Raw genomic sequence first — 25,514 nt, 5'->3', positions numbered from 1 at the left:
CTGGCAATCTGAGAAATCATTGTGTTAACTTACTAGAATGAAAAACTTTTTACACTCTTTCATGAAGCAGGATTTGTAGAGATGGAGAGAAGGCACTCAATCATTGTGGAGCTCAGTCTTGCAGCTCTGGTCAGGTAGACAGCCACATTTTTAAACCTGTAAAATATGTGTTTTCTCATTATTATCCAGTATACGCTTCATTTGTTATCTGGATATTTGGTCTTGAAAACTTCTAAGAATACTCAGTTTAGTTATTATTTGCTAGTAGCACTCCATGCTCCTCCAGGCAATACCTGGGCTGGAGTTAACTAAGAAAAACCAAGGCACTCACAGAACATACACGTTAAGATATTAATAATGTATACTGGCTGGTTTCATGTCAACTTGACACAAGCTGGAGTCATAAGAGAGGAAGGAGCCTCAGGTGACAAAATGCCTCCATGAGATCCAGTTGTAAGGCATTTTCTCAATTAGTGATCCATGAGGAGGACTTAGCCTATTGTGGGTGGTGCTATCCCTGGGCTTGTGGTCCTGACTTCTATGAGAAAGCAGGCAGAGCAAGCCTTGAGGCACAAGCCAGTAAGTGGTGCCCTTACATGGCCTCTGCATCAGCTTCTACCTCCAGGTTCCCTCTATGGTTGAGTTCCTGTCCTGACTTCCTTTGGTAATGAACAGCAATGTGGATGTATAAGTCAAATAAACCCTTTCTTCCCCAACTTGGTTTTTGGTCATGGTGTTTTGCCACAGCAATAGAAACCCTAACTAAGACAGCATGTAAGGGCAGATTCCTTTGTACAATAAAGTACAAACTTCTTCCTGTACCGTGGAATAGAAAAATATCTTTTTCTACCATCCTGCATGGTTAGCATTAACTCTTCAATCATATGATCAGTTTTACATGGATGATGACATCCTGCTGCTATGAGTCTTATTGGCTGTTAACATAGATTCTCACTAGTAAAGTTATTTTCTAACACATATTTTGTATGTTGGAGCACACTATATGCAAGAACAAAACATTGCTATTAAAAGGATAAAGAATAGGAGACTCAGGACGATTCCTTGAGTCTTGTCATGCTTAGGAGGCAAGAACCAAGAAAAGATCAAAACTGAAGAAACCCTCTCTCTTCTTTACATCAGACATACTTTTATGAATTATCTTAACTCCTTGCCAGATATAAACAATTTTTAGAACATACTCTGAAAAATAGAGTCTTTGGCAGCCTAAATACTTCCTCTTCCCAGAGGGAACAATGCCCCCTCTTTGTTTTTAGAGCTAAATTTTGAGGGTTAGGGGCTGCTATTCTCAACCTGATGTGAACATTCTCAAATTATGTTTGCACCTAACATATATGTCATAAATGGAATACCAATAAGAGCCAAGATTAAGGAGATACTCAGTTATTTCCAGGTAACCATAACCATGTGTAAGAAACATGTCTCCTTACCTGCTCACATTTACTTGCTTTGGAAGGATTAGCTTGAAAGTTTCTGTTTTTGTTGTTGGTTTTAGGTCTTGGTGCATATCTCAAGATGGCCTCAAGCTCTAACTTCTCCTGCTTTAGCTTCCCAAGTGCTGGGATTATAAGCATGCAACCACCATGTACAGCATGATCTCATTTTGTTTTTTTAGCTTCCCTCCTTGTCTCTGAAAGCTCTTTTTGAAGATGCCACAGAGGAAACATCTGGTGGCTTGGTTTGGACTGTTCTTCATTCCTGGAATGAGAGCTATTCTGGTTCATCTGATACCACAATGGGTGTATGCAATGACAGACATTTAGGAGTTAGTACCAATAAATCCATTTATGAGCAAACTCAAGCAACTAAGAAGTAGAAGAGTACTTAGTCAAGTCCACCTGGAGTTCATGGTAAACTTAATTCTGTCTGTCCTATGGGTGAAGTCCTAGCATCTAAAAAAATTATAGTTTGGGGTTTTTTTTGTTAGAAGATATACTCTGAATTATGTCTGTAGACAACATTTACTAGAATTCCAAGGATCAATTATTCATTTGAAGAACAGTGGAGCTAGCCAGTCCCTTCTCCCTCACCCTGGAGGATCAGGGGGAGACAAATAGTAGTTCAGAAGTGGGGGCTGGACAGGAGATTCACCTTTGGAATTAATGATAGCATGCTGAACCCAGACTCTTTATATCTTTATTAAAAATACCCCAATATATATGAAAACAATAAAGTCTAAGCAATATTTCTAATTACAGTTTATAATACTGCATCTATTAAGAGTTAATTTATAAATCTATATCAAAAGGTGTGTGTACTTGTGCATGTGTCTCACAAGGATGTTTTCTGTTTCAGCCAGAAAACTGAATTCTAGTGAATCAATGAACATAGAGACCTAGATTTAGTATTGTCTTATTATAAATAATACTAATTTTGTATTGATAAGTTTGTACATTTAGTATATTGTTGCGGCCCGCCCGCGGTCCACAACACGAACGGTTCACTGAGAATGGCAGTTCCCTGCAAAGAGAGGAATCTAGATGGGGTGGAAGAAACAATGGAGTCAAGACAAGACTCTGATCAAGACTCAATTTAATATTTCCAGACACTCAGTTTATAAAGGAAGGGGGAGGGAACCCAATTTCCCGCCAAGTAACTCAGGGTCCAGTAGCAGGACGAACACGTGTGTGCCTCCAGACGGCAAAGGCAGGTTCCAGCAGTAGGTAGGCGTGGCAGGACTAATGAGCCGGTAGCTCCACCCTTGAGCAGGCAGGTTCCAGGCTGGGGGAAGGGAGGCCACAGTATATTATATCAAATTAAATACTAAAATACCTCATATCACCATTCGTAATAAAATTTATTATTTTATAGCAATGGGTAAGTGTTGAATGACAACTTTATCTTCCAATATTAGTAATGCCAAAATTTATGTGCATTGCACATGGGTCAAAGCCTAGAAGCAATGCAAAAGTGTCTCTACATGAAAATCAGTCCTTTGAGTTTTAAAAATCTTTTATGCATACATATTTTGTTTGCCTAGAAAAAAATCAGTTCAGAAAATTTCTGAGCATTTAACAAAAGGATACTTTTAATAATATCCTATAGATTAACCCATTAAATCCAAGGCATCATTTATCTCTTTCCAAGGTTTCTTTTATTTCTCGGTCTATTTCCAGAACTGACATTTGAAAGCAAAGTTCTCGCATAAGCAGCTCTTTCCTTTGTCCTAAAGTTTACCATTAACCCTTTAATTTGCATTTCAATTAAAGCCTATGTAAGATAAGGAGATCCAAGGTAATATCTGTATCTGTGGTTTTTTTTTTTGTTTTTGTTTTTTTTTTTTTAAACAGGGTTTCTCTGTATAGCCCTGGCTGTCCTGGAACTCCCTTTGTAGACCAGGCTGGCCTTGAACTCAGAAATTTGCCTGCCTCTGCCTCCTGAGTGATGGGATTAAAGGTGTGTGCCACCACGCCCGGCTATATCTGTTTTTATGAACTTGGTAAAGCACCTCTAGTTGTAAAACTGGATGAGTACACACACACACACACACACACACACACACACACACACACACACACACACACCATATCATTATCTATTTATTCCTTGATTAAACCAAGACTGAGTCCATTAATTGGCTATAATGACTGGTTCTATAACCAACATGGATTTTTTTAGAGAGCTCTGTTGCATCATGACATTGATTTCTTCCAGTGTGTATTTGTGTCCTAAGATAGTTCTAATTTAGGTTTTGGGGAAGCATTATACCGATTTACATAGTGACTATATTAATTTGAAGTCTTAGCCAACAGTCGATAAAAGTTCTTATTTCTTGACATCTTTACCAACACTTATGAATTTTGATTTTCTTGATGGTGACCATTCTTGAGGAAATCTCTATGTAGTTGTAATATATGCTTCCCTTATGGATATAGATATTGACCACATTTTCACAACCATTCTTATTTTGAAAGTGTTTGTACATTTGTTCATTTTCCTAGTTACTTCTCTGTTGCTGTGACAAAACATCATGACCACAGAACTTATATTAAACCATTAATTGGGCTTACAGTTTCAGAAAGTTAATTACTGGGATGGAAGAGCAGAGGCATGGTAGTAAGAATAGGTGATAGGTCACATCTTTAAGCACAAGTATGAGACAGAGAGAACTCAAAATGGTGTCTTGTGAAACCTCAGAGCCTGTTTACATAGTGAATTAAGTTGATGGATTTCCATCTATTGAACTATCCCTGCATCCCTGGGATGCAGCCTACTTGATCATGGTGAATGATCATTTTGATGTGTTCTTGGATTTGGTTTGTGAGAATTTTACTGAGTATTTTTGCATGGATATTCATGAGGGAAATTGGTCTGAAGTTTTCTTTCTTTGTTGAGTCTTTGTTTGGTATAGGTATCAGTGTAACTGTGGTTTCATAGAATGAATAAGGTAGTGTTCCTTCTGTTTCTATTTTGTGGAATAGTTTGAGAAGTATTGGTGTTATGTCTTTGAAGGTCTGACAGAATTTTGTACTAAATCAATCTGGCCCTGGGCTTTTTTTTTTTTTGTTGGAAAACTTATTATTAATGACTGATTCTATTTTCTGACCAAATTTTGTACTAAATCAATCTGGCCCTGGGGTTTTTTGTTGTTGTTGGAAGACTTATTAATGACTGATTCTATTTTCTTCAGGGTTATGAGACTGTTTAGATGTTTTATCTAATCTTGATTTAACTTTGGTACCTGGAATCTGTCTAGAAAATCACCCATTTCATCTAGGTTTTCCAGTTTTGTTGAGTATAGGCTCTTGTAGTAGGATTTGATGATGTTTTGAATTTCCTCAGTTTTTGTTATGTCTTCCTTTTCATTTCTGATTTTGTTAATTTGGATACTGTCTCTGTGCCCTCTAGTTGTTTTGGCTAAGGGTTTAATCTATCTTGTTGATTTTCTCAAGAACCAATTCCTGGTTTTGTTGATTTTTGTATATTTCTTTTTGTTTCTACTTGGTTGATTTCAGCCCTAGTTTGAATATTTCCTGCCATCTACTCCTCTTGGGTGTATTTGCTTCTCTTTGATCTAGAGCTTTCAGATGTGTTTTTAAGCTGGTAGTGTATGCTCTCTCCAATTTCTCTATGGAAGCACTCAGAGCTATGAGTTTTCCTCTTAGCTCTGCTTTCATTGTGTCCCATATGTTTGGGTATGCTATGCCTTCATGTTTATTAAATTCTAAAAAGTCTTTAATTTCTTTCTTTATTTCTTCCCTGACCAAGTTATCCTTGAATGGAGAGTTGTTCAGCTTTCATAGGCTTCATGGTAGTTTTTGTTGTTGTTGTTGTTATTAAAGACCAGTCTTAGTCTGTGGTGTTCTGATAGAATGCATGGGAATAATTCAATCTCGTATCTGTTCAAGCCTGTTTTGTGTTGGATTATATGGTCACTTTTGGAGAAGGAATCATGAGGTGCTGTATTCTTTAGTTTTCGGTGAAATGTTCTGTAGATATCTGTTAAAACTACTTGGTTCATAACTTCTCTTAGTTTCATTGTGTCTCTGTTTTTTTTTCTGTTTCCATGATTTGTTTATTGGTGAGAGTGGGGTATTGACATCCCCCACTATTATCTTGTGTGGTTCAATATGTGCTGTGAGCTTTAGTAATGTTTTCTTACAAATGTGGGTACCCTTGCCTTTAAGACATAGATGTTCAGAACTGAGAGTTCATCTTGGTGGATTTTTTCCTTTGATGAGTATGAAGTGTACTTCCCCATCTTTTTTGATAACTTTTGGATGAAAATCTATTTTATTGGGTATTAGAATAGCTACTCCAGCTTGCTTTTTAGAACCATTTCCTTGGAAAAAATTTTCTAGCCTTTTATTCTGAGATAGTGCCTGTCTTTGTCACTGAGGTGTGTTTCTTATATGCAGCAAAATGCTGGGTCTTGTTTATGAATAGGAATATGTAGCATTGGGTGTGGGGAACAGGGGGTAGCCACTAGAAAGTCCCAGATGGTAGTGAATTGAGAACTTCTCAGGACTCAACTGGGATGACATTAGCTGAAATATCTAACAAAGGGGAGATAGAACCTGTAGTGACCACCTCAAGTACATAGGCATGGCCTCAAGTTGAGGAATGGGGTCACTCACCCACCTCAAAAATGTTTACCCACTATTGTTCCTGTGTAAAGGAAATTCAGGGACAAAAAAATGGAACAGATACTGAAGGAAAGGCTCTCCAGAAACCACTCCACCCTGGGATCCATACCATCAGCACACATCAAACCTCAACAGTATTGCTTATGCCAAGAAGCACTTACTTACAGGATCCCGGTATATCTGTGACCTGAGAGGCTCTGACAGCAGCTGATTAATACAGATGTAGATACTTACAGGCAACCTATTGGATTGAACCTGGGGACCCCAATGGAAGAGTTAGGAGAAGGAATGAAGGAGCTGAAGAGGATTGCAACCCTTTATGAGGAACAATATCAAATAACTGGACCCCCCTTCCCCAAGAACTCCCAGGGAATGAATCACCAACCAAAGAGTATATATATATATATATATGGAGGAATCAATGGCTCTAACTACACATGTAGCAAAGCATTGCCTTATTTGGCATCAATGGGAAGGAAGGCCCATGGCCCTGTGGAGGCTTGATGCCCTAGGGTAGTGAGATGGTAGTGGGGTGAGGATGGCATGAGTGGGTGGGTGGAGGAACACCCTCATAGAGGCAAGGGGGAGGGGGATGGGGATGGGATAGGGGTTTTGGAGGGGAAACTGGGAAAGGGAGAAACAGTTGAAATGTACATAAATAAAATAACCAATAGAAAAAGACAGAAAGGACGAAAGAAAAAAGGGAAGAATGAAAGAAAGAAAATAAGAAATCTTCAGCCCACACTTAATGACATACTTCCTCTAGCAAGGTCAAACTTTTCAGTCCTTCTCCAGAAGCCACTAACTGGAGACCAAGCCTTTCTTCCATCAGTGTCTCATAAGTTCATAAGCTTCTTCTTCTTCTTCTTCTTCTTCTTCTTCTTCTTCTTCTTCTTCTTCTTCTTCTTCTTCTTCTTCTTCTTCTTCTTCTTCTTCTTCTTCTTCTTCTTCTCCTTCTCCTTCTCCTTCTCCTTCTCCTTCTCCTTCTCCTTCTCCTTCTCCTTCGACTTCTTCCTCTTCTTCTTGGAATGTTTTATTTTGATGCCATGCCATTTGCCAATTTCAGCATTTGATTGGTGCAGGCAGGGAGACTGCAAGCATAAGGTTTGATTTGGTTCCTATGGGGAAAGGAAAACAGGAAAGAAGACATTGAAATTAGGTGTTAAGGAGTTAAAAATGGACTCAGCAGTTAAGACTCTCTTCCAGATGACCTGAGTTCAATTGGGAGCACACACATGGGAAGCCCATAACTTCCTATAACTCCAGTTCCAGTGGATCTGGCCCCTCACAATGACATATATGCAGCCAAACATCATATACATAAACTAAAAATAAATAATATTTTTAAAAAAGGAGTTAAAATGAGAATATAAAAGACAAAGAAAAAGTTGCGTAAGTAAGAATTCATCTCTAAATATTTTTGTGGATTGGTCTGATAAAAAGTTCATATAGAAAGATGTTAAACCTTCCAAAATAGGACACAAAACAGAGAAATAAAAATAAACAATTAAAGGGAAACAGGTTTGTGATCTTTTAAGGTCAGTCATATGGGCAGCTGTGGAAGATTTTGACTCTGTGCATCGCTTCCCTTTGGGACCACTTAAATCTGTTTTAGTTGATGAAAACAAATTTTGTTTAATATTTGGCTTTCTCTCTCCTTTTGGGTGGCACTTACTTAGCAACCATAAGGTATGTTGTGTGTGCAGAGACAGTTGTAACTAGCCCTTCATGAATAGGTACAGTAGACAAATTTCCACTGGCTGGTCCTAGCTTCTTACACCTTTAGATGTGTGTTGATGGTTGGAATTTGCCTATTGGAGTACAGTGCTCTGCACCATAGTAGACTCCTCTGTATTTCTGAATTTCCATACCATAGCTTCTACATGTAATTTCTGGCAACAGCTTCCCCTAAACCCTTAGCTCTACTTGCTAACTTCTGTACTTAATGGCCCCAAACTGGAAACATCATTATATCTCACATGACTATACTTAATCACCCACTGTGTTCATATCTTTGACTCAAAATCTCTCCCTTGTAGTTAACTTCAGACAAGCACTCCATACATTATAGTAAGATCTGAGACTTCTCAGAGTTATGACCATGTTGGGAATTTGGTTTTCCCAAGCTCAGGAATCTGTCCAAATGGATTGCCACAACTACACAGAGATGGGAGGAATAGTAGAAAACTTTCCCAGTGCCATTACATTATACAGGCTACAGGAGCCTTGGCTGGTCAGAATGCAACTTTGGCACTCAGAACAATGTTAATTTTCCTTTTCAATTCTCTCCTTTCTCTTTCCCCTCTGCTCATTTGTTCTGTTGCAGCACATCTGTGACTTCCATGTATAAAAGCAGTTTCTTTTTCTACTCTACTCTCTCAATTATCTTTTTAATTCTACTATTTCTACTCACACATTAAAATGTGTGTATGTGTGTTTGTGTGCATGTGTGTGTATTGAGGCTGATTTTTTCCTTATTTGCTGAATATGAAACTCTACATTCTGATGTACACCCCAGATGTCATGTGTTAAATTGTATTTCATGTTCTGCTTTCTAAAACCTACATTCAGGTACAGAACAATCACAGACAAGAGAGTCATGGTTTTGGACCTGGGCTATTTCCATGGCAACAAAAGTTCCAAAGAAACAGCAAGAAAGCTTCAGAGGAAGTTAGCATGACAATTTGATTAATGTCAAGAAGGATGCAGACATGATACTTTCTGATTAATGCTATTACTCAGGAGATGGAGAAAAACTAAGTTATGGAAGAGCTGTTCAAGGTGTTGGTAGACCACTGAGGCATGCCAAGTAGGTCAGCTGAGAGGAGAGTGGACAGTGTGGTCATGTGCAGCAGGGCAGTGCTCACTCCAAAACTACCTCTGAGGTCCAGGCAGAGGCTCTTCATCATGGCTCTGCTTTGCTTTTTGACATCTCCACCATGTTTTCAGGTGTCTCAGAAATGTCCTGCAGTGCACTCTGGATAACCATTTTGAGTGTCTGGTGCTGCAATCGATGCCTGAAGGAGCCCACGAAGAAGTAAATGATGGGGTTGGCACAGCTGTTAAGAGCAGTCAGGACAATTAATGCCAGATGAAGACTAAAATCAAATACAGTGAAAACATTCTTAATCTTGGATAACAGGAACCAGTAGATGCCACTGGGCAACCCACAGAGGATAAAAACCAAAATGGTCAGCATGATAGTCACGTACAATCTGGTAAGCTTCATCCGCCCAGCACCACAGAACAACCTGGCCAGCAGAGCCAGGCTGGATAGACAGAGGACCACAAGCAAAAATATCAGGTATGCAGCAGTAAAGAAGTTTGATGCTATACACCCATAGTCATTTACATATTTGGTATTTAAGAAACCACAGAAATACCTATTCAGAATGCAGATCAACAGGGAAAGGACCCAGATCACAGCACACATGACAGTTGATATGTGTTCTGGGCGGTGGCAGCGATACCAGATGGGGCACAGGACAGACAGACACCGCTCAGTGCTGATGGCACTGAGTATGCTCAGGCCTGTGATGTACAGAACTATCATGACGGTGAAGAAGCACCCGCGAAAGATAATGTTAGGGTAGGAAATCTTGAGAAGAAACAGAGTGGAAGCTATGATGTGACCTAAGAGGTAGAGCAAGTCAGCCAGAGCCAAGTTTAGGATGTAGACTGAGAAGGCATTCTTGTGCAAGTGGAAGCCCAGGAGCCAGAACACAATGGCATTTCCTGTTATCCCAACCAGTCCGAAGATGATGATCATCAAGTGTTGGATCAGGGAGTTGATGTCAATACTTCCAGGGATGGTTTCATCCATTAGATTTGTTGTCGTGGGTGCCACTGGTGAGGCAGAGGTGTTTAGGGCCAGAAACCCTGCACTGGTGCTGCTGGGAACACAAAGAAGAAATGAGGCCTTCCCTATGAACACACCTTTTGTTTTTCTTTTCCCTTTTTTTTTTGTTTTCGTTGTTGTTTTTAATTCTTTTTTCTATTGGATATTTTCTTTATTTAAATTTCAAATGTTATCCCCTTTCCTGCTTTTCCCTCTCCCGCAAATCCCCATCTCATCCTCCCTCCTTCTGCTTCTATGATGGTGTTCCTCAACCCACACACCCACTTCCACCTCTCTGCCCTCGATTCCCATACACTGGAGCATCTATCGAGCCTTCAAAGGTCCTAGGACCTTTTTTTCCATTGATGCATGACACAGCAATTCTCTCGTATATACAGCTGGAGCCATGTGTACTTCTTTGTTGATGGCTTATTCCCTGGAGGGTGGGGCAAAGGGGTGTCTGGTTTGTTGATATTGTTCTTCTTATGGGGTTGCAAACCACTTCAACTCCCTCAGTACTTTCTCTAACTCCTCTATTTGGGATCCTGTGCTCAGTCTAATTGTTGGCTGCTAACATCTGATTCTGTATTTGTAAGGCTCTGGCAGGGTCTCTCAGGAGACAGCTATATCCGGCTTCTGTCAGCATGCACTTCTTAGCATCCACAATAGTGTCTGGGTTTGGTAACTGTATATGCAATGAATCCCCAGGTTGGAAGTCTGTGGGTGACCTTTCCTTTAGTCTCTGCTCTACACATTATCTCCATATTTGTTCCTGTGATTATTTTTTCTCCTTCTAAGAAGGACCGAAACACCGACACTTTGGTCTTCCTTCCTATTGAGCTTCATGTGGTCTTTGAATTTTATCCTGGTTATTTGCAGCTTTTGGGCTAGTATCCACTTATCAGTGAGTACATACCATGTGTGTTCTTTTGTGATTGGGTTACCTCACTCAGGATGATATTTTCTAGTTCTATCCATTTCCCTAAGAATGTAATGATTCATCTGAGTAGTACAATCCATTGTGTAAATGTACCACATTTTATATATCCATTCCTCTGTTGAGGGAAATCTAGATTATTTTTAGCTCCTGGCTATTATAAATAAGGCTGCTATAAACATAGTAGAGCATGTGTCCTTATTACATGTTGGAGCATTTTCTGGGTATATGCCCAGGAGTGGTATTATTGCATCTTCCGGTAGTACTATGTCCAATTTACTGAGGAACCACCAAACTGATTTCTAGAGTGGTTGTACCAGTAAACATTCCAACCAGCAATGGAGGATTATTTCTCTTTCTCCACATTTTCACCAGCATCTGCTGTCACTCATATGCTGCTGAGTTTTTGATTTTAGCCATTTTGACTTGTATGAAGTGGAATCTCAGGGTTGTTTTGACTGAACATACCTTTTGTTAAAGACATTTTATTAATACATATTTGTTGGAAAGAAGCAAAAGAAACCAATTCTAAGAACTACCATTTCATTTTCAAACTCCATTTAATCATAGAAAGTAAATCTAAGGTCCAAGGACCCAGTGGGAGCTGGGGACTTCCCTATAGCTGAATAGCTTCTATTACAAGAAAATACTCATCACAGTGTTTGGGAAGGGCAAAGACTGATGGCCATTGTTGTTTTTCTCAATTGCTTGATAGCTTAGTTTTTAAGACAGAGCATCTCACTGAGCCTACAGCTCACTCATTTAGTCAGACTAATTGGCCAAAAAGCCCCGACCCTCCTGTCTCTGCTTTCTTTACCGGTATGTGCCACGCCTGGCTTTTATGTGAGTTGCCAGGCATTTGAGTTCTGGGCCTCATGCTTCTGCAAAAGGCACTTTACCACAATAATCTTCCCAGTATCTCCCTTTCTTTATTTTGTTCACTAGTGAAAGTCGTGGTCTCTTTTCTTCTAGTGGTGAGGACTGAAGCTGAGGCTTGTATGTGCTAAATAAATACACATAGCACCCTCAGCCCTCCTTGAAATCTCTTGAGCGTGTTGGCAAGCATACCATCCATGTATTCAAGGAATGGGCTATAGATTAGTGCTCATAATCTGTGCACCTAGAGATTCTAAGCAGCTTCCTAATGTACTCTGAGCTCCCGAACTTGAGGCTTGTGGTGATCTTGCTGTTGGGGGTGTATTGTCACTGTCTCACCAGTAGGAGGCAAACCAAACCCAGGTTTGTCCTCAGTTTAAGGGGAACTTTGCCTTCAGAATTCTCATGCTGGCTCTGTGTTAGATGCAGGCACCTCTTCTGCTCTCCAGCACATGCTCAGGCACTGTACCACTCTTTCTAGCTGTGGTGTACTCAGAGCTCTCATACAATGGTTTGGTGTTAATTTCCCCCTTTTTCCTCAGTCATTACTGTCTGGGATTGGGAGATGGGTGTAGTGGGCATTGTGTTACGAAACACTGACATCCCTAAGCTCACAGAGACCATGTAGCACTTGGGAGGAACAGGATATTTCTGTTGAGCTCAATTCATGGTTAAAAATAGTATGCTCAGATACAGGTAAGGAGGCCAGGGCAGAACCCAACCAACAGTTGGCTTCTGTTCTTCCCATCTTGCATGTAGATAGGTCCATAGGCTTCACAATGGTTTCCGTCTTGGGAACAGACATCATATGGCTCACACTGAATTCTAAGGCAACACCTTGAGGATTCTACTTTGTCTTAAGTCAGTGGCTGGGACTTTAGTCAGTGATGTGTTGTGTGAGGTTGGGTGATGGATGCTGGGATATACTGAAGTCAGTTACACTAGAGAGCTAATAGATGAAGGAATGTGCACTATGTCTCAGATCCACCAAAGCCCAGAGTAAGGCTGCTGTTGCAGCAAGTGAAACCAAAACCTGTCCCTTTAGGGGACAGTCTCTGTGGCCTGCCAGGGTGGGGTTAGAGAGTCAGTATGAAAACGCTGGCCAGTGGATGAGGTGTTTTAGCTCTGTCTAGTTTTGGTTCTCACTGAAGTGTGTCTGATATTCTATAAGGCTAAGTCACATGTTCACTTTCGTGCCTTATCTTCCAGTGGGTGGAGTCTTCTGTCATGGTGAGGTGGGGGAGAGATGGGAGAGGCAGCCATTAGCCCTGGGCTAGTGTAACTCTAGAGTCTCAGTTCTGGGCCACTTGCTTAGGGGAAGGGGATGTGGGGTTCTGACTGACACTATGTGTCACGATGAAACACCCGATACAAGATTTTTAATCTAAGATTTGGATTCAATTTACTTTATTTTCTTGATTTAGCAGGGATCTCTCTCTACCAATTTGGGGAGAGGTGATACAGGCAACTCTTGTCTTTCTGCTTCTAAGGTGTCTTAAAAAAAGTACTAAAACCAGGTATTCTAGTCTGGTGCCTAGTTCTCTCAGTTCTTCTTAAGATGCTGTCGTAAATGAATAGGCATTCCACAATGAGGCCAGATGGGAGAAGAAAGAGAATTATCTGGGACCTTCCTGCATTTCCACTGATCAGTCAAAAGACTGCCAGGAGATGTGAGGCATATGAGAGGCAGGAGGAATAACACCCCAAACGTAGACCAAGACAAGGACAAACCCCAAAATACTGAACTTTAGATTTATAGAAGAAACGATAGATCCTAACATAAAATGATAAACAAAGGCATAGGAGGTGGGGCACAATTCTTTTGGCCCAAGTAGGGCTGCAATCAAAGAGACAAGCTCACTAGACACTTTCTCTGCAAAAACAATGTTTAAGACTCTATCTGCAACCAAGTAGTGGTGCCACCTTTAATCCTAACACTTGGGAGGCAGAAGATCTGTGCTTGGTCCAGGCCAGCATGGTCTACAGAGTGAGTACCAGGACAACTAGGGAAACCCTGTTTCAGAGATAGAGAGTGTGTGTGTGGGGTGTCTCTGCAACCCAGAAACATGTAGTAGGGTAGGGGTCCCCAGCATTTCCTAGCTTGCTCACTAGTGCCAAGGAGGTGGATTGTATTAGGAGAACTGGTAAAGGCAAGCCCTTTGGCTTGGGAGACAACATCAAACATTTTATATAGCCACACACCAAATGTACCTTGCACTTCCATTGGATATGAATGTCTACTCTGTCAAGCAGTGTGGATCTAGGATGTTGATTGTTATCTTGGCACCAGATCTACTTGGGCAGGAGGTACTAACTGCTGAAGAGGTAATAAAGCCAAACACAAGGGTCGGCTATAGCCTAAATTCTGGAGTTCAAGTTTCAGGTACACATAGCAAGGGATATGGAAAATAAGGTGGGTAAGGTGGTGTGATATATTAAAGAACTTTTAATCCCCAATAACAGAATATAAATTTACCAAAATTGTTGAAATGCCAGACAAATAATTTAATAGCCCAGTGTTAAAGGCTATGACCATCCTCTAGGCATATTTGAACAAACCGAGGAAGACAGGGTGTCAGCTGAAAACATAGGTGAGTGTGTATATGGAGGTGCACTCTTTTAGTCTCAGCTCTCAGGAAGCAGAAGCAGGTGGATCTCTGTGCGTTCAAGTCCAGCCTGGTCTATAAAGTAAGTTCTAGGTCAGCCAGGACTACAAGGTGAGACCCTGTCTTAACAAAACAAAAGTAAAACAGCAGTAGCAACAGCAGCAAAATCAACAGCAGCAGCAGCAGCAACAACAACAACATTTGTTGAGAAAAAACAGAAACAAGAAAATAAAAGAGAGAAGTTCAGCAAGAAAAATGAGACAAAAACAACAACGACAACAACAACAACAACAACTACAACAAGCAGGGCGGTGGTGACACCCGCCTTTAATCCCAGCCCTTGGGAGGCAGAGGCAGGCGAATTTCTGAGTTAGAGGCCAGCCTGGTCTACAGAGTGAGTTCCAGGACAGCCAGGGCTACACAGAGAACCCTATCTCGAAAAACCCAAACCCAAACCAAACCAAACCAAACCAAACCAAACCAAACCAAACCAAACCAAACCAAACCAAACCAAACTGAACAACAACAACAAAAAAAACCCAACCAAAACCCCAAACTATTCAAAATCAAACTCAAATCCAAATGGAAATATTAAAAAAAAACACATTAAGTTAAATAAAAACCCAGCAGGAAGGATGAGCAGCAGGGTATACCTTGCAGAAGAGGAGCAGGAACTCCAGATAAGATCAAATAAATATATTCATGAAGCAATAAAGAAAAGATGGATGGAACTGCACTGGAAGACACTTAAAGCTTTGGAAAGATCCATGTCTGTCTATTGTCTGCATCAGTAATGTGAAAATGGATTCAGGGGAGTCTCCACCAAAGTCCAATCACATTCTTGCACAAATAGAAATGAAAATCCTAAAATCATACAGAAGCACAAAAGGCCAGAAATGACCATGGCAATCCTGGGCAAGAACAGTGCTAGAAGCATCACACTGTCTGGTTTCAAATGGTAATACTAACCTGTACCAATGAACCAAGAGTGATACCAGCACAAGAAACGGAAACTGGAGACCAGTGTTGACGATTAGAGGAAACAACTGTAAAACCACACAGCTGCTTCCATCTGACCATCAACAACTGTAAGTAAGATGGCCTCTTCAGGAAACAATGCTATTAAACAGGAAATCCACAGGTAGAAGATTGAAATTACCCCCATCTCTCAAGCTGCACAAAATCAATTAAAATGATCATCCCAAGCCAAATGAATATCACTAAGGCAATAAACAGGAATGGATGCTGGTGAGGGCACAGTGAAAACAGATCCCTTGACTACTGGAGGGAATATAAGGTATTGCAGCCATTAAGGCAGTTGGTGTGGCTATCATTCAAAAAGTAGACCTAAAATTTCCATAGGCTCCATGTAGGCTGCTTTTGGGTGTATAGCTCAAGAAATCAAAGTCATTATAAATAGAGACAATTATAACTATAATAGTTATAGTTATGTTTACTGTGCTCTGATTCACAATAGTCAAATTATGGAAGCAACCCACATGCTCAAAAAAAAAAAAAAGGATGTATGGGTAAAGGAGACACACACACATACTTATACACACGCACACACACACACATGGACACACACACACACACACACACACACACACACACACACACAAACCCATACACATACATAGACACAAACAAATGATAGTTTTATTTAGTTATAGAGGAAAAATGTGGGGATAGGATATGGCTCAGTGGATCAAAAGTCCTTGGGTACAGATTCCCAGTATCCTAGTAAAAAGCCATGGAGATGATTCAGTGGATAATACACTTGTTGTGCAAATATGAGGTGTGGAGTTTAGATCTCCAGGTAGCTGCATCAGCAAGCGATGCTGACTGATTTTATGTCAACTTGACACAAGATAGAGTCATCTGAAAGGAGGAAACCTCAAAAATGTCTCCATAAGATCCAGTTGTAGGGCATTTTCTTAATTAATGGCTAATGGGGCATGGCCCCGGCTTATTGTTATAGTGCAATCCCTGTTCTGGTGGTCCAGGATTTCATAAGAATGCAGGCTAAGCAATCCATGAGGAGCAAGGCAGCAAGGAGCATCCCTCCATGGCCTTTGCATTGGCTCCTGCCTCCAGGTCCCTGCCCTGCTTGAGTTCCTGTCTTCACTGTTTCTGATGATGAACTGTTATATGGAACTGTGAGCAAAGCAAACCATTTCCTACCCATGTTTCCCTTCCCTATCCAAGTTGCTTTTGCTCATGGTTTCATTATAGCAATAGTTACCATAACTAAGACAGGGGTCCCCAGGGTGAGCTTGCAAGCCAGGTTAGCTGAATTTGGCTAGCTCTAGGTTCAGGAAGAGACCCTGACTCAATCAATAAAGTGTGTGTGTGGGGAGTGTGATCAAGGAAGATACCTTAAACTACTTCTAACCTATACTTACACATATATAAGCAATGAAATTATTACAGATTGAGGAACATTGAGGGGATTGAAGAACTGAAAAAAATATCCCACACGACAGTACCATTTGGGATTATTTAGGGGATTGTGCAGAAGAGCAAGAGGAGGGAGGGACGAGAAGGTGGTGAAGGTATGAATCCCATCCAGGTACTGTGTTTACATATGAAACATCATTAGATAATCAGTTATTTTGTATGATTAATATATCCTGATGAAAAAGATAGCTGTTCAAATTTGTGTCTTAATAAGGAGATGGTTGCTTACTCAGCTGCTGTGTTGCTTCCATATCTTAATTAATTTCTTGTCTTCATATTCTTGAACTTTACTGACAGTTTTAAGGAGAATTGGACTGGTATGCATTTTCTATCATTCCTCTCCCTCTCCCTGTTTTAAAATCAATGCTGTCGTAGCTTTGTTAGTGTCTTTCAGAGAACTCATGATCTCTTGAGATATATAAAGCTGTGTCTTTCTTTTCCTGATGGTTGAGCATTTGTGGGGAAACACTTTTTAAAATTTTTCTTTGGCGTGGACATACCTCCTCCCTGCTTGGTGTCTAATTTGTGATGTTGAATGGGCGGCTACTGCTTGCCCTAAGCAGTCAGAACCTGCTTTCTGTTTCTCTAGATAGCTGGGCAATCCCTTTTTTCTGAATTTGGGTAGCGTAGCTAACTGGGCTCTGTTGTTTCGCAAGACCACTGGCTGACATATGCAAACTGACAAAGCAAGAGGATGTGCACTGAAGTTACCTCAGGTCTGCTGGAACACCCCCTGCATTCTCTGGTCATAAGGTTCTGTGATTTGAGCTCATCCGTTGAGCAGGTTAGCAGCAAAAGATTTAGTTGTAAGGAGATCAGGATGGAGTCTCATGATCATTAACTAGCAGCTTCCAACCACTCACTGTCCAGACTGTTTGCACCAAACTCACCAAAAGGGAGTTGCACACTGCTCATCTTTTCCTCTCATGGTCCTCATGGCAACTAGAATATGCTACCTCATTATGGATTTATGTGGATATAACACACAAAAGATATAACAATAGATTCAAAAATAAGTTGCATATAGACTCTTACCTTTCCCCCATTGCTCTTGCTGGATGTAGCCCGCTGGCTTGTGTAGAAGGAAAGATACAGTCACTACAGGATATTTCTTTGCTCTGAAGAAGTGCATTTACAAGTTGAGAGGAAGTAAAGGTTATCAATACCCCAGACATCCCTGTGGTTTCCTGCTCAGAGTCCTATTGGCAAGTGGAAGTGTAGGGTCTGTTACATCATGTTTCTCCTGAGACATTTCTCCATATCTGGTTTTACTATGCTTTTATCTCTCTCTACATAGACGCATCACAACTCCACTGTGTCCTCCTTCCTGTAAGTGATTTTTGCTTGCAGTTTCTTGCCACCTAGAAAATAATGCCAAGCAAAGTGAGCAGTGTCCTTAAGCACTAGGTAAGGATGGAGCAATGTCTCTAGCAGTTGTTTCATACTCCCCATGGCCTGGCTTCTCCTTTTGTTTGCTAAAGCATTGATGTCGGCACATTCCCAGTTTCTTCCAAATAATAGAAATGCATCAAACTAAATGGGAATGTTTTTAAAAACATTGTTCTTTGGATGCAATTACATGTTAAAGTATTTATTCCTAAATATCTTAATAGATGAGGTTATAGTTTTGATCACCAAACATTCATTTTTATTTTAGAATTTGTCTATGTTAACAATTACATAATCTAACTCCAGGAGATGTAAAAATGTTGTATGTATACTAGACATACTAAGGAGTGACTAAAGATCTATCTATCTATCTATCTATCTATCTATCTATCTATCTATCTATCTTTCTATCTATCCATCTATCCATCCATCCATTACTATATTTCTGAGGTGCTCCTGACAAATCTACTTGTCAACAGGATCTTTGAGACTGTCAGGAGCTGTAGAGATCACCACTTACCCTCAGAATCCAATCTCCTTTTCTGGCATATAGTGCCTCTGAAAATTCAAATCCAGAAAAAGTATGTTATGTAATTCTTTAGTTTCTCTTGATATCCCATGACACCATGTAACCAATTGGATGTGAGCAGAAAGAGCTCAATAACTCTTGGATCATGAGGTTAATGGTAGCATAGCCTTCTGCAATGGTTAGTTTTGTCTGCCAACTTGACAGAAAGGAAAGTCACTTGGGAGACATGCTAATAAGATTTTCTAGATTAGGTTAACTGTGAAAGAAAGATGTCTTCTGTGGGGACACCAATGACTGGCATGGTGGTTTGAACGAGAATGTTTCCTATAGGCTCCTGTATTTGAACACTTGGTCCCCACTTGGTAGCATTGTTTTTGGAGGCTTAGGAGGTGTGGCCTTGTTGGGGGAAGTGCATCACTGGGGGTGGGTTTTGAGAGTTTAAAATCTCATGTCATTCCCAGTTTGTTCTGTGTTTGAGGATGTGACTTCTCACCCTGTTCCAGCCACCAAGCTTCCTGACATTCTGGATGGATTCACTTGTAACCCTCTGGAATCTTAAGCCCAAATAAACTCCCTTAAATTGTCTTTGTTGCAATAACTTTACCGCAGGAGAAACATATTTAATACAGCCAGGCTTCCTGACTGGATAAAGTGGAGAAGGCCGGCTGAGCATGGGGATTCTGCAGTCACTGCTTCCTGCTGCATGTGTCTGTGCTCATGTCTTCCCTGCTGCCATGGACTTCATCCTCAAACTCTGTGCCCAAATAAACTTTTCTTAAAGTTGCTTCTGTCAGCTTGTTGTCACAGCAACAAGGCAATTAACTAATGCACCTCCTGTTCCCGCTTTCCTTTTCTATGATAGATTGTTGATATTCCTGGGAGTTCACCATTTTTATAATGCAAACAATAAATAATATGTTTTCACTTCCTTTTATATTTTAGTAGAGTTTTTGAGTTTTGTTTTTTCTCAGTAGTGCTTTTTAGATACAAACAAAATTGAAAACAGTGTTGGGGGTGCATTCCAGTGGTAGAATACTGTGCGCAATGTGAGTCCCTGAGTTTCAGTCTCAGCACTGAACAGAAAGGAAGAAAAAAAAAGCACAAAGAAATAAAGCATACATTTGCAGATTTCTATTTTGTTAATAATAAAAGAATACCATTCAGCACACACTGAGTCATATTTTCTTTTCCCTCTCATTTTTATTTGTTCTTTGAGAATATGCACAATATGTTTTTATCACAGTCACCCTATTTGTCCCCCAGCCCAATTTTGTGTCCTGCCTTTAAAAACCCTGCTGTATTTGTTAGGGCTCTTTATAGCAACAGAGCTGATAGAATGAATGTACATTAGATTTATTGGATTGGCTCACAGATGTGGTCCATGGATGCCTCAGTGGATGTCCCACCTTGGAAAAGTGAAGAACCTGGTGGCTGTTCAGAGGTGGATGTCTCTACAGTTCCAGTCTGGTGCTGAAGGCCTGGTGGGTTTTTGGAGAGTCGCTGGTTTTCAGTCTATGTTGGAGTTATGAAAAAAAATGTTCTAATATTGGTGAAGAAATTCCACAACAACAGGATAGATGAACTTGCTATTAAGGCCAACAGGCAAAAAGCAGAGGGTGCTGTCCACATTTCATATCCTTTTTATCTGGGATTCCAGCAGAAGATGCTTTCAATGCTTGGGGATGTCTTTATGTTCCCTCAGCAGTATCCAGCAGCTTGTGCCTTAGTTCATTCTAGATGTAGTCAAGTTTGCAGCCACACCTACCAAGTACAATTTACCCTTCATACACACTCTACACCACCTGGAGGCTTCTTCCCCTAAAGCATCTACACAAGGAAACAGCACTTCATTGTTGTTTGCTGTAAGGTGCTTGCTCAATAGCTCATCGTGGCTTTCATTTCAATATACTGATTGCTGTAAACAGTGCCCTTTGGGAATATTACTTGGTTATTCCAGTTTGGGTTGTTTGTTTCCTCCTGGCATCTTTTGTAATTCAGGGGAGGTAAAAAGCTTTGAAAAGCATGTTAGACAAGGAGGTGAGGGTTAGAGGCTCTCAGTTTGAGAAAGAATGTGGCACTTTCTTAGTGTTCTGAGCAGACTCTAAAAGTCAGTGCCCACCATAAGCTGGCAGAATCAAAGGGAGGATGTGTGAAGCAGAGTCTGGTGGGAAAAATATCTGACCCCATTTGAACCTCTTTTTTTTTTTATTAGATATTGAAAGGAAATAAAACTTGAGACCTGTGATTCATGTAATTTATGTCAAATAGCCCAAAGAGTTGTTTGTGAGCTTTGAAACCTGGGGCTGAGAACATAGCAGAACAGGCCAGGACATGCCCTGGCAGGGCATTGTTAAGGCATTCCTGAAGCTGCTTAGCCATAAAGGTAAAGAGAATGTCATGCCAGACTGGCCTGAGATCGTGGGTTCAAGTCCCACTTCGTGCCTTAATTTTATGGTTCTTAGACAGTTTTGAGATTGTGGGTTCGAGTCCCACCACCTGGGTCCCCAGTTCTGGTATTCTGTATTCTGGCAGCTGCCACTGTGGGCTGCAAGGATCCAGTAGCCGCAGGAGGGAGACATCCTGAGGCCCTGCAAGCTGCGACCCCTGGAAGATGTTCTAAGGGTGAGAGACAGTCAGAAAGGTCTGACTGTCATCTGGCAGAGTGAGGAACGAGTGTGCTTAGATACTGGTGTTTTTTTTCTTTTTTCTTTTTCTCTGTTGCTGTCTTGTTTGTGTTTGTGGTTTTCGTCATGGGACAGACTGTGTGTGTGGTGCCGACTGTGGACTTGGACTGATGTTAGGACAGAATTTGTCAGTGATAGTTAAGAAAAACAACTCTGGATGCACGTCCCTGGCTGCACGCTGACGTAGGGCTAGACTGAGAACTTCAGGCTTCAGTGGCAGCTGCTTGCACTGGCCAAGGCAAGGCGCCACTTGGGAAACCGGATACAGAGGTTTCCCCGGGATGCCCATCCCACCACCACCACCAGGCATTTCACCGCATGCGGGACAGGTAAGAAAAGAAAGAGGGGCAAGGCCCGAGGGGCCCGTGATGCCTGCTGGGGAGGGGCCATCTAGAGTCGCCGCTTCCCCCCCTCCCCGAGTTGGCCCTGTGCAGCCAGCTGTGTGAGCTGCCTTCCCTTCCCTGCCCCACATGTTTTCTTTTCTAGGGCGGCCCTGCCCTAAGTTGCTAACCAGGGAGGGAGACATCTGCCCACTTAAAACTTCTGTCCCAGGTAAGGAGTACCTACAAGTCTAATCACCAGGCTCTGACAAATGTGTCTAGAGGTCTAGAAAAAGGTGAGCTTAGACTGTAAGGAAGAGCAAAGCTTCAGCAGACTCAGGAGAAATAGATGATAGTGAAAATAGAGATGAAAGAGATTAGAGAGGTCCGAGATGAGAGAGATACCCCGAATGAGAAATATTTAGAGTAGAACCAGTAAGTAAGAGGCAGAGAAGTTGTATTATGAGAGAAGAGAGAGGAGGGAGGGAGGGAGGGAGGGAGGGAGGGAGGGAGAGAGAGAGAGAGAGAGAGAGAGAGAGAGAGAGAGAGAGAGAGAGAGAGAGAGAGAGAGAGAGAGAGGCGAGAAGCAGAAGAATGAGAAGACAAGAGAGAAATTTGACTAGAATCTTGGCTGCAGTGATAGGAGAGAAAGAAAAAGACAAGATCTAGACAGGAAATCTGGGCAACAGAAGACCGAGCCTCAGCTAAAAAGGTTCAGCTGTGTCAGACTCAAGTTATCTATTTGACACACACCCTTTGAGGTGGAAAACAGTGGCTAAAAGAAGCCAGAAAAAGACTGTAACTACACCAAGGCAAGTAAGAGAATTCTTGGGTACTGCTGGCTTCTACAGACTCTAGATACCTGGGTTGGCGACCTTAGCTGCCCGTTGTACCCCCTAACCAAGGAAGGGGAAGTGTTTGTGTGGACCCCAGATCACCAGAAAGCCTTTAGAGAAATGAAAAAGGCCCTACTGATGGCCAGCCTTTGCCTGACCTAACCAAGCCTTTCACTCTTTATGTGGAAGAGAGATCAGGGGTCGCCAGAGGAGTCCTTACTCAGACTTTGGGACTTTGAAAAAGGCCAGTGGCTTCCCTATTCAAGAAGTTAGACTCTGTTGCCAGTGGGTGGTTTCTTGCCTGAAAGCTATTGCTGCCATAGCTCTGCTTGTCAAGGATGCTAATAAGCTCGCTCTTGGACAGCAAATAATGGTAGTGGCACCCCACACTCTTGAAAGCATTATCTGAAAGCCCCCTGACTGATGGATGACAACTAACGCTCCTGTGACACATTATCAGAGCTTTTTGTTGACTGAACGAGTGACCTTTGCTCCACCTGCTGTCCTCAATCTCGCTACCCTACTGCCCAAGACTTCACCTACTCATCACTGCACTGACGTTCTGGCAAAAGAAACTGGTACTCGAAATGATCTAAAGGAGCAGATCAGCCCTGGCCTGAGAGTTCGAGCTGGTACACGGATGGCATTAGCCTCACAGTTGAAGGACTGAGACGGCCAATGTGATAGCCAAGAAGATCCTAGAAGAAATCTTCCCAAGGTAATGGACCTGTCTTTGTTGCCCAGATAAATCATGGACTGGCCAAGATATTGGGAATTGATTAGAAGTTACATTGTGCATACAGGCTCCAAAGCTCAGAACAGGTAGAAAAATGAATAGAATTCTAAAAGAGACTGGTGCAGACTTGGTGCTCCTTCCCCATGCCCATAACTGTCTTAAATGATGTGTTTAAACCTAGATGTTGTTGTAATAATAATGTGTATGCTAAGTTAAAAGGCTTGCAGGTGGTGCAGAAAGAAGGCTGGTCACAATTGGCTACAGCAAACGAGCCGGGTACCACAAAAGACATCTCACCAGTTCCAGCCAGAGATCTGATCTACGTACACCTACATCATGCCCAGACCCTCAAGCCTCACTAGAAGGCTCCTTGCCTAGTTCTGTTTACTATAAATTCTTATTCTGTTTTTGTTCTTATAAAAAAAGAGTATGATTTCTATTCTCCACATAGAGATATAGACTTCTCAAATTCTAAGATTAGAATTACTTAGTAGAAGAAGAGGGGAATGAAAGGAAATAAAATTTGAGGCCTGTGATTCATGTAATTTATGTCAAATAGCCCAAAGAGTTGTTTGTGAGCTTTGAAACCTGGGGCTGAGAACATAGCAGAACAGGCCAGGACATGCCCAGGCAGGCCCGTTGTTAAGACATTCCTGAGGCTGCTTAGCCATAAAGATAAAGAGAATGACATGCCGGACTGGCCTGGCGCCTCCCTATCTCCTGCCCTTCTTACCTAAGTTAAGTGTTAACAGTCTGCTGATGTTTAAACGGACCAATCATGTGAAACTGCGCCAATTCCTCCCCCAGCCCCACCCCTTTTCTATAAAAACCCCTAGCTTCCAAGCCTCATGGTCGAAACCACCATCTCCTGCATGAGATAAGTTTTGACCCGGAGCTCCGCCATTATGGCTCCGCCATTAAAGGGTGGAAACCACTGTCTCCTGCGTGAGATATGTTTGGCCCAGAGCTCCGCCATTAAACAGTCAAGCCACTGTCTCCTGCATGAGACACGTTTCGACCTGGAGCTCCACCATTAAACTACCTTTGTTTTTACATCAAGGTGTTCTGTTCAGTTCGTGATTCTTGGGTGCACGCCGAATCGGGAATTGAGTTGGGGTTTCCACACTAGGTTCTTTCAATATTTTCTTCATTTACTTTTCAAATGCCTTCCTGAAAGTCCCCTATACGGTCTCCCCACCATGCTCCCCAACCCACCCACTCCTGCTTCCTGGCCCTGGCATTCCCCTGTATTGGGGCATATGATCTTCACAAGACCAAGGGCCTCTCTTCCCACTGATGGCCAACTAGGCCATCCTCTGCTATGCAACTAGAGACACAGTTCTGGGGGGGGGTACTGGTTAGTTCATATTGTTGATCCTTCTATAGGGTTGCTGACCCCTTTAGCTCCTTGTGTATTTTCTCTAGCTCCTTCTTTAGGGGCCTTGTGTTGTTATTGAAGATCAGCCTTAGTCCATGGTGGTCTGATAGGATGCATGGGACAATTTCATTATTTTTGTATCTGTTGAGGCCTGTTTTGTGACCAATTATATGGTCAATTTTGGAGAAGGTTCTGTGAGGTGCTGAGAAGAAGGTATATCCTTTTTTTTTTTTTTAGGATAAAATGTTCTGTAGATATCTGTTAAGACCATTTGTTTCATAACTTCTGTTAGTTTCACTGTGTTCCTGTTTAGTTTCTGTTTCCACGAACTGTCCATTGATCAAAGTGGTGTGTTGAAGTCTCCCACTATTATTGTTGAAGTGCAATATGTGCTTTGAGCTTTACTAAAGTGTCTTTAATGAATGTGACTGCCCTTGCATTTGGAGCATAGATATTCAGAATTGAGAGTTCCTCTTGGAGGATTTTTACCTTTGATGAGTATGAAGTGTTCCTCCTTGTCTTTTTTCATAACTTTGGGTTGGAAGTCAATTTTATTCGATATTAGAATGGCTACTCCAGCTTGTTTCTTCAGACCATTTGCTCAGAAAATTGTTTTCCAGCCTTTCTCTCAGAGGTAGTGTCTGTCTTTTTCCCTGAGATGGGTTTCCTGTAAGCAGCAGAGTGTTGGGTCCTGTTTGTGTAGGCAGTGTGTTAGTCTATGTCTTTTTATTGGGGAATTGAGTCCATTGATATTAAGAGATATTAAGGAAAAGTAATTGTTGCTTCCTTTTTTTTGTTGTTAGAGTTGGCATTCTCTTCTT

At 41.5% G+C, this 25,514-nt stretch overlaps 1 protein-coding gene across 1 annotated transcript; it reads right to left on the bottom strand.

Moving 5' to 3' along the window:
• Nucleotides 1–9,009: 9,009 nt before the first annotated feature.
• Nucleotides 9,010–17,867, bottom strand: LOC147003253 (mas-related G protein-coupled receptor member A6-like). Its single transcript, XM_085840906.1, has 2 exons — nucleotides 17,857–17,867; nucleotides 9,010–9,997 (listed from the first exon to the last, which is right to left on the bottom strand). The coding sequence occupies exons 1-2, from the start codon at nucleotides 17,865–17,867 to the stop codon at nucleotides 9,010–9,012; spliced, it is 999 nt and encodes a 332-aa protein (XP_085697032.1).
• Between the last annotated feature and the right edge of the window lie 7,647 nt (nucleotides 17,868–25,514).

This window comes from Mus caroli, unplaced genomic scaffold (assembly GCF_978045245.1).
Source record: "Mus caroli unplaced genomic scaffold, Mus_caroli_1 scaffold_8, whole genome shotgun sequence".
NCBI lineage: Eukaryota > Metazoa > Chordata > Mammalia > Rodentia > Muridae > Mus > Mus caroli.
Note: the sequence above shows the minus strand (reverse complement) of the source record. Positions and strands in the feature narration are given on the sequence as shown.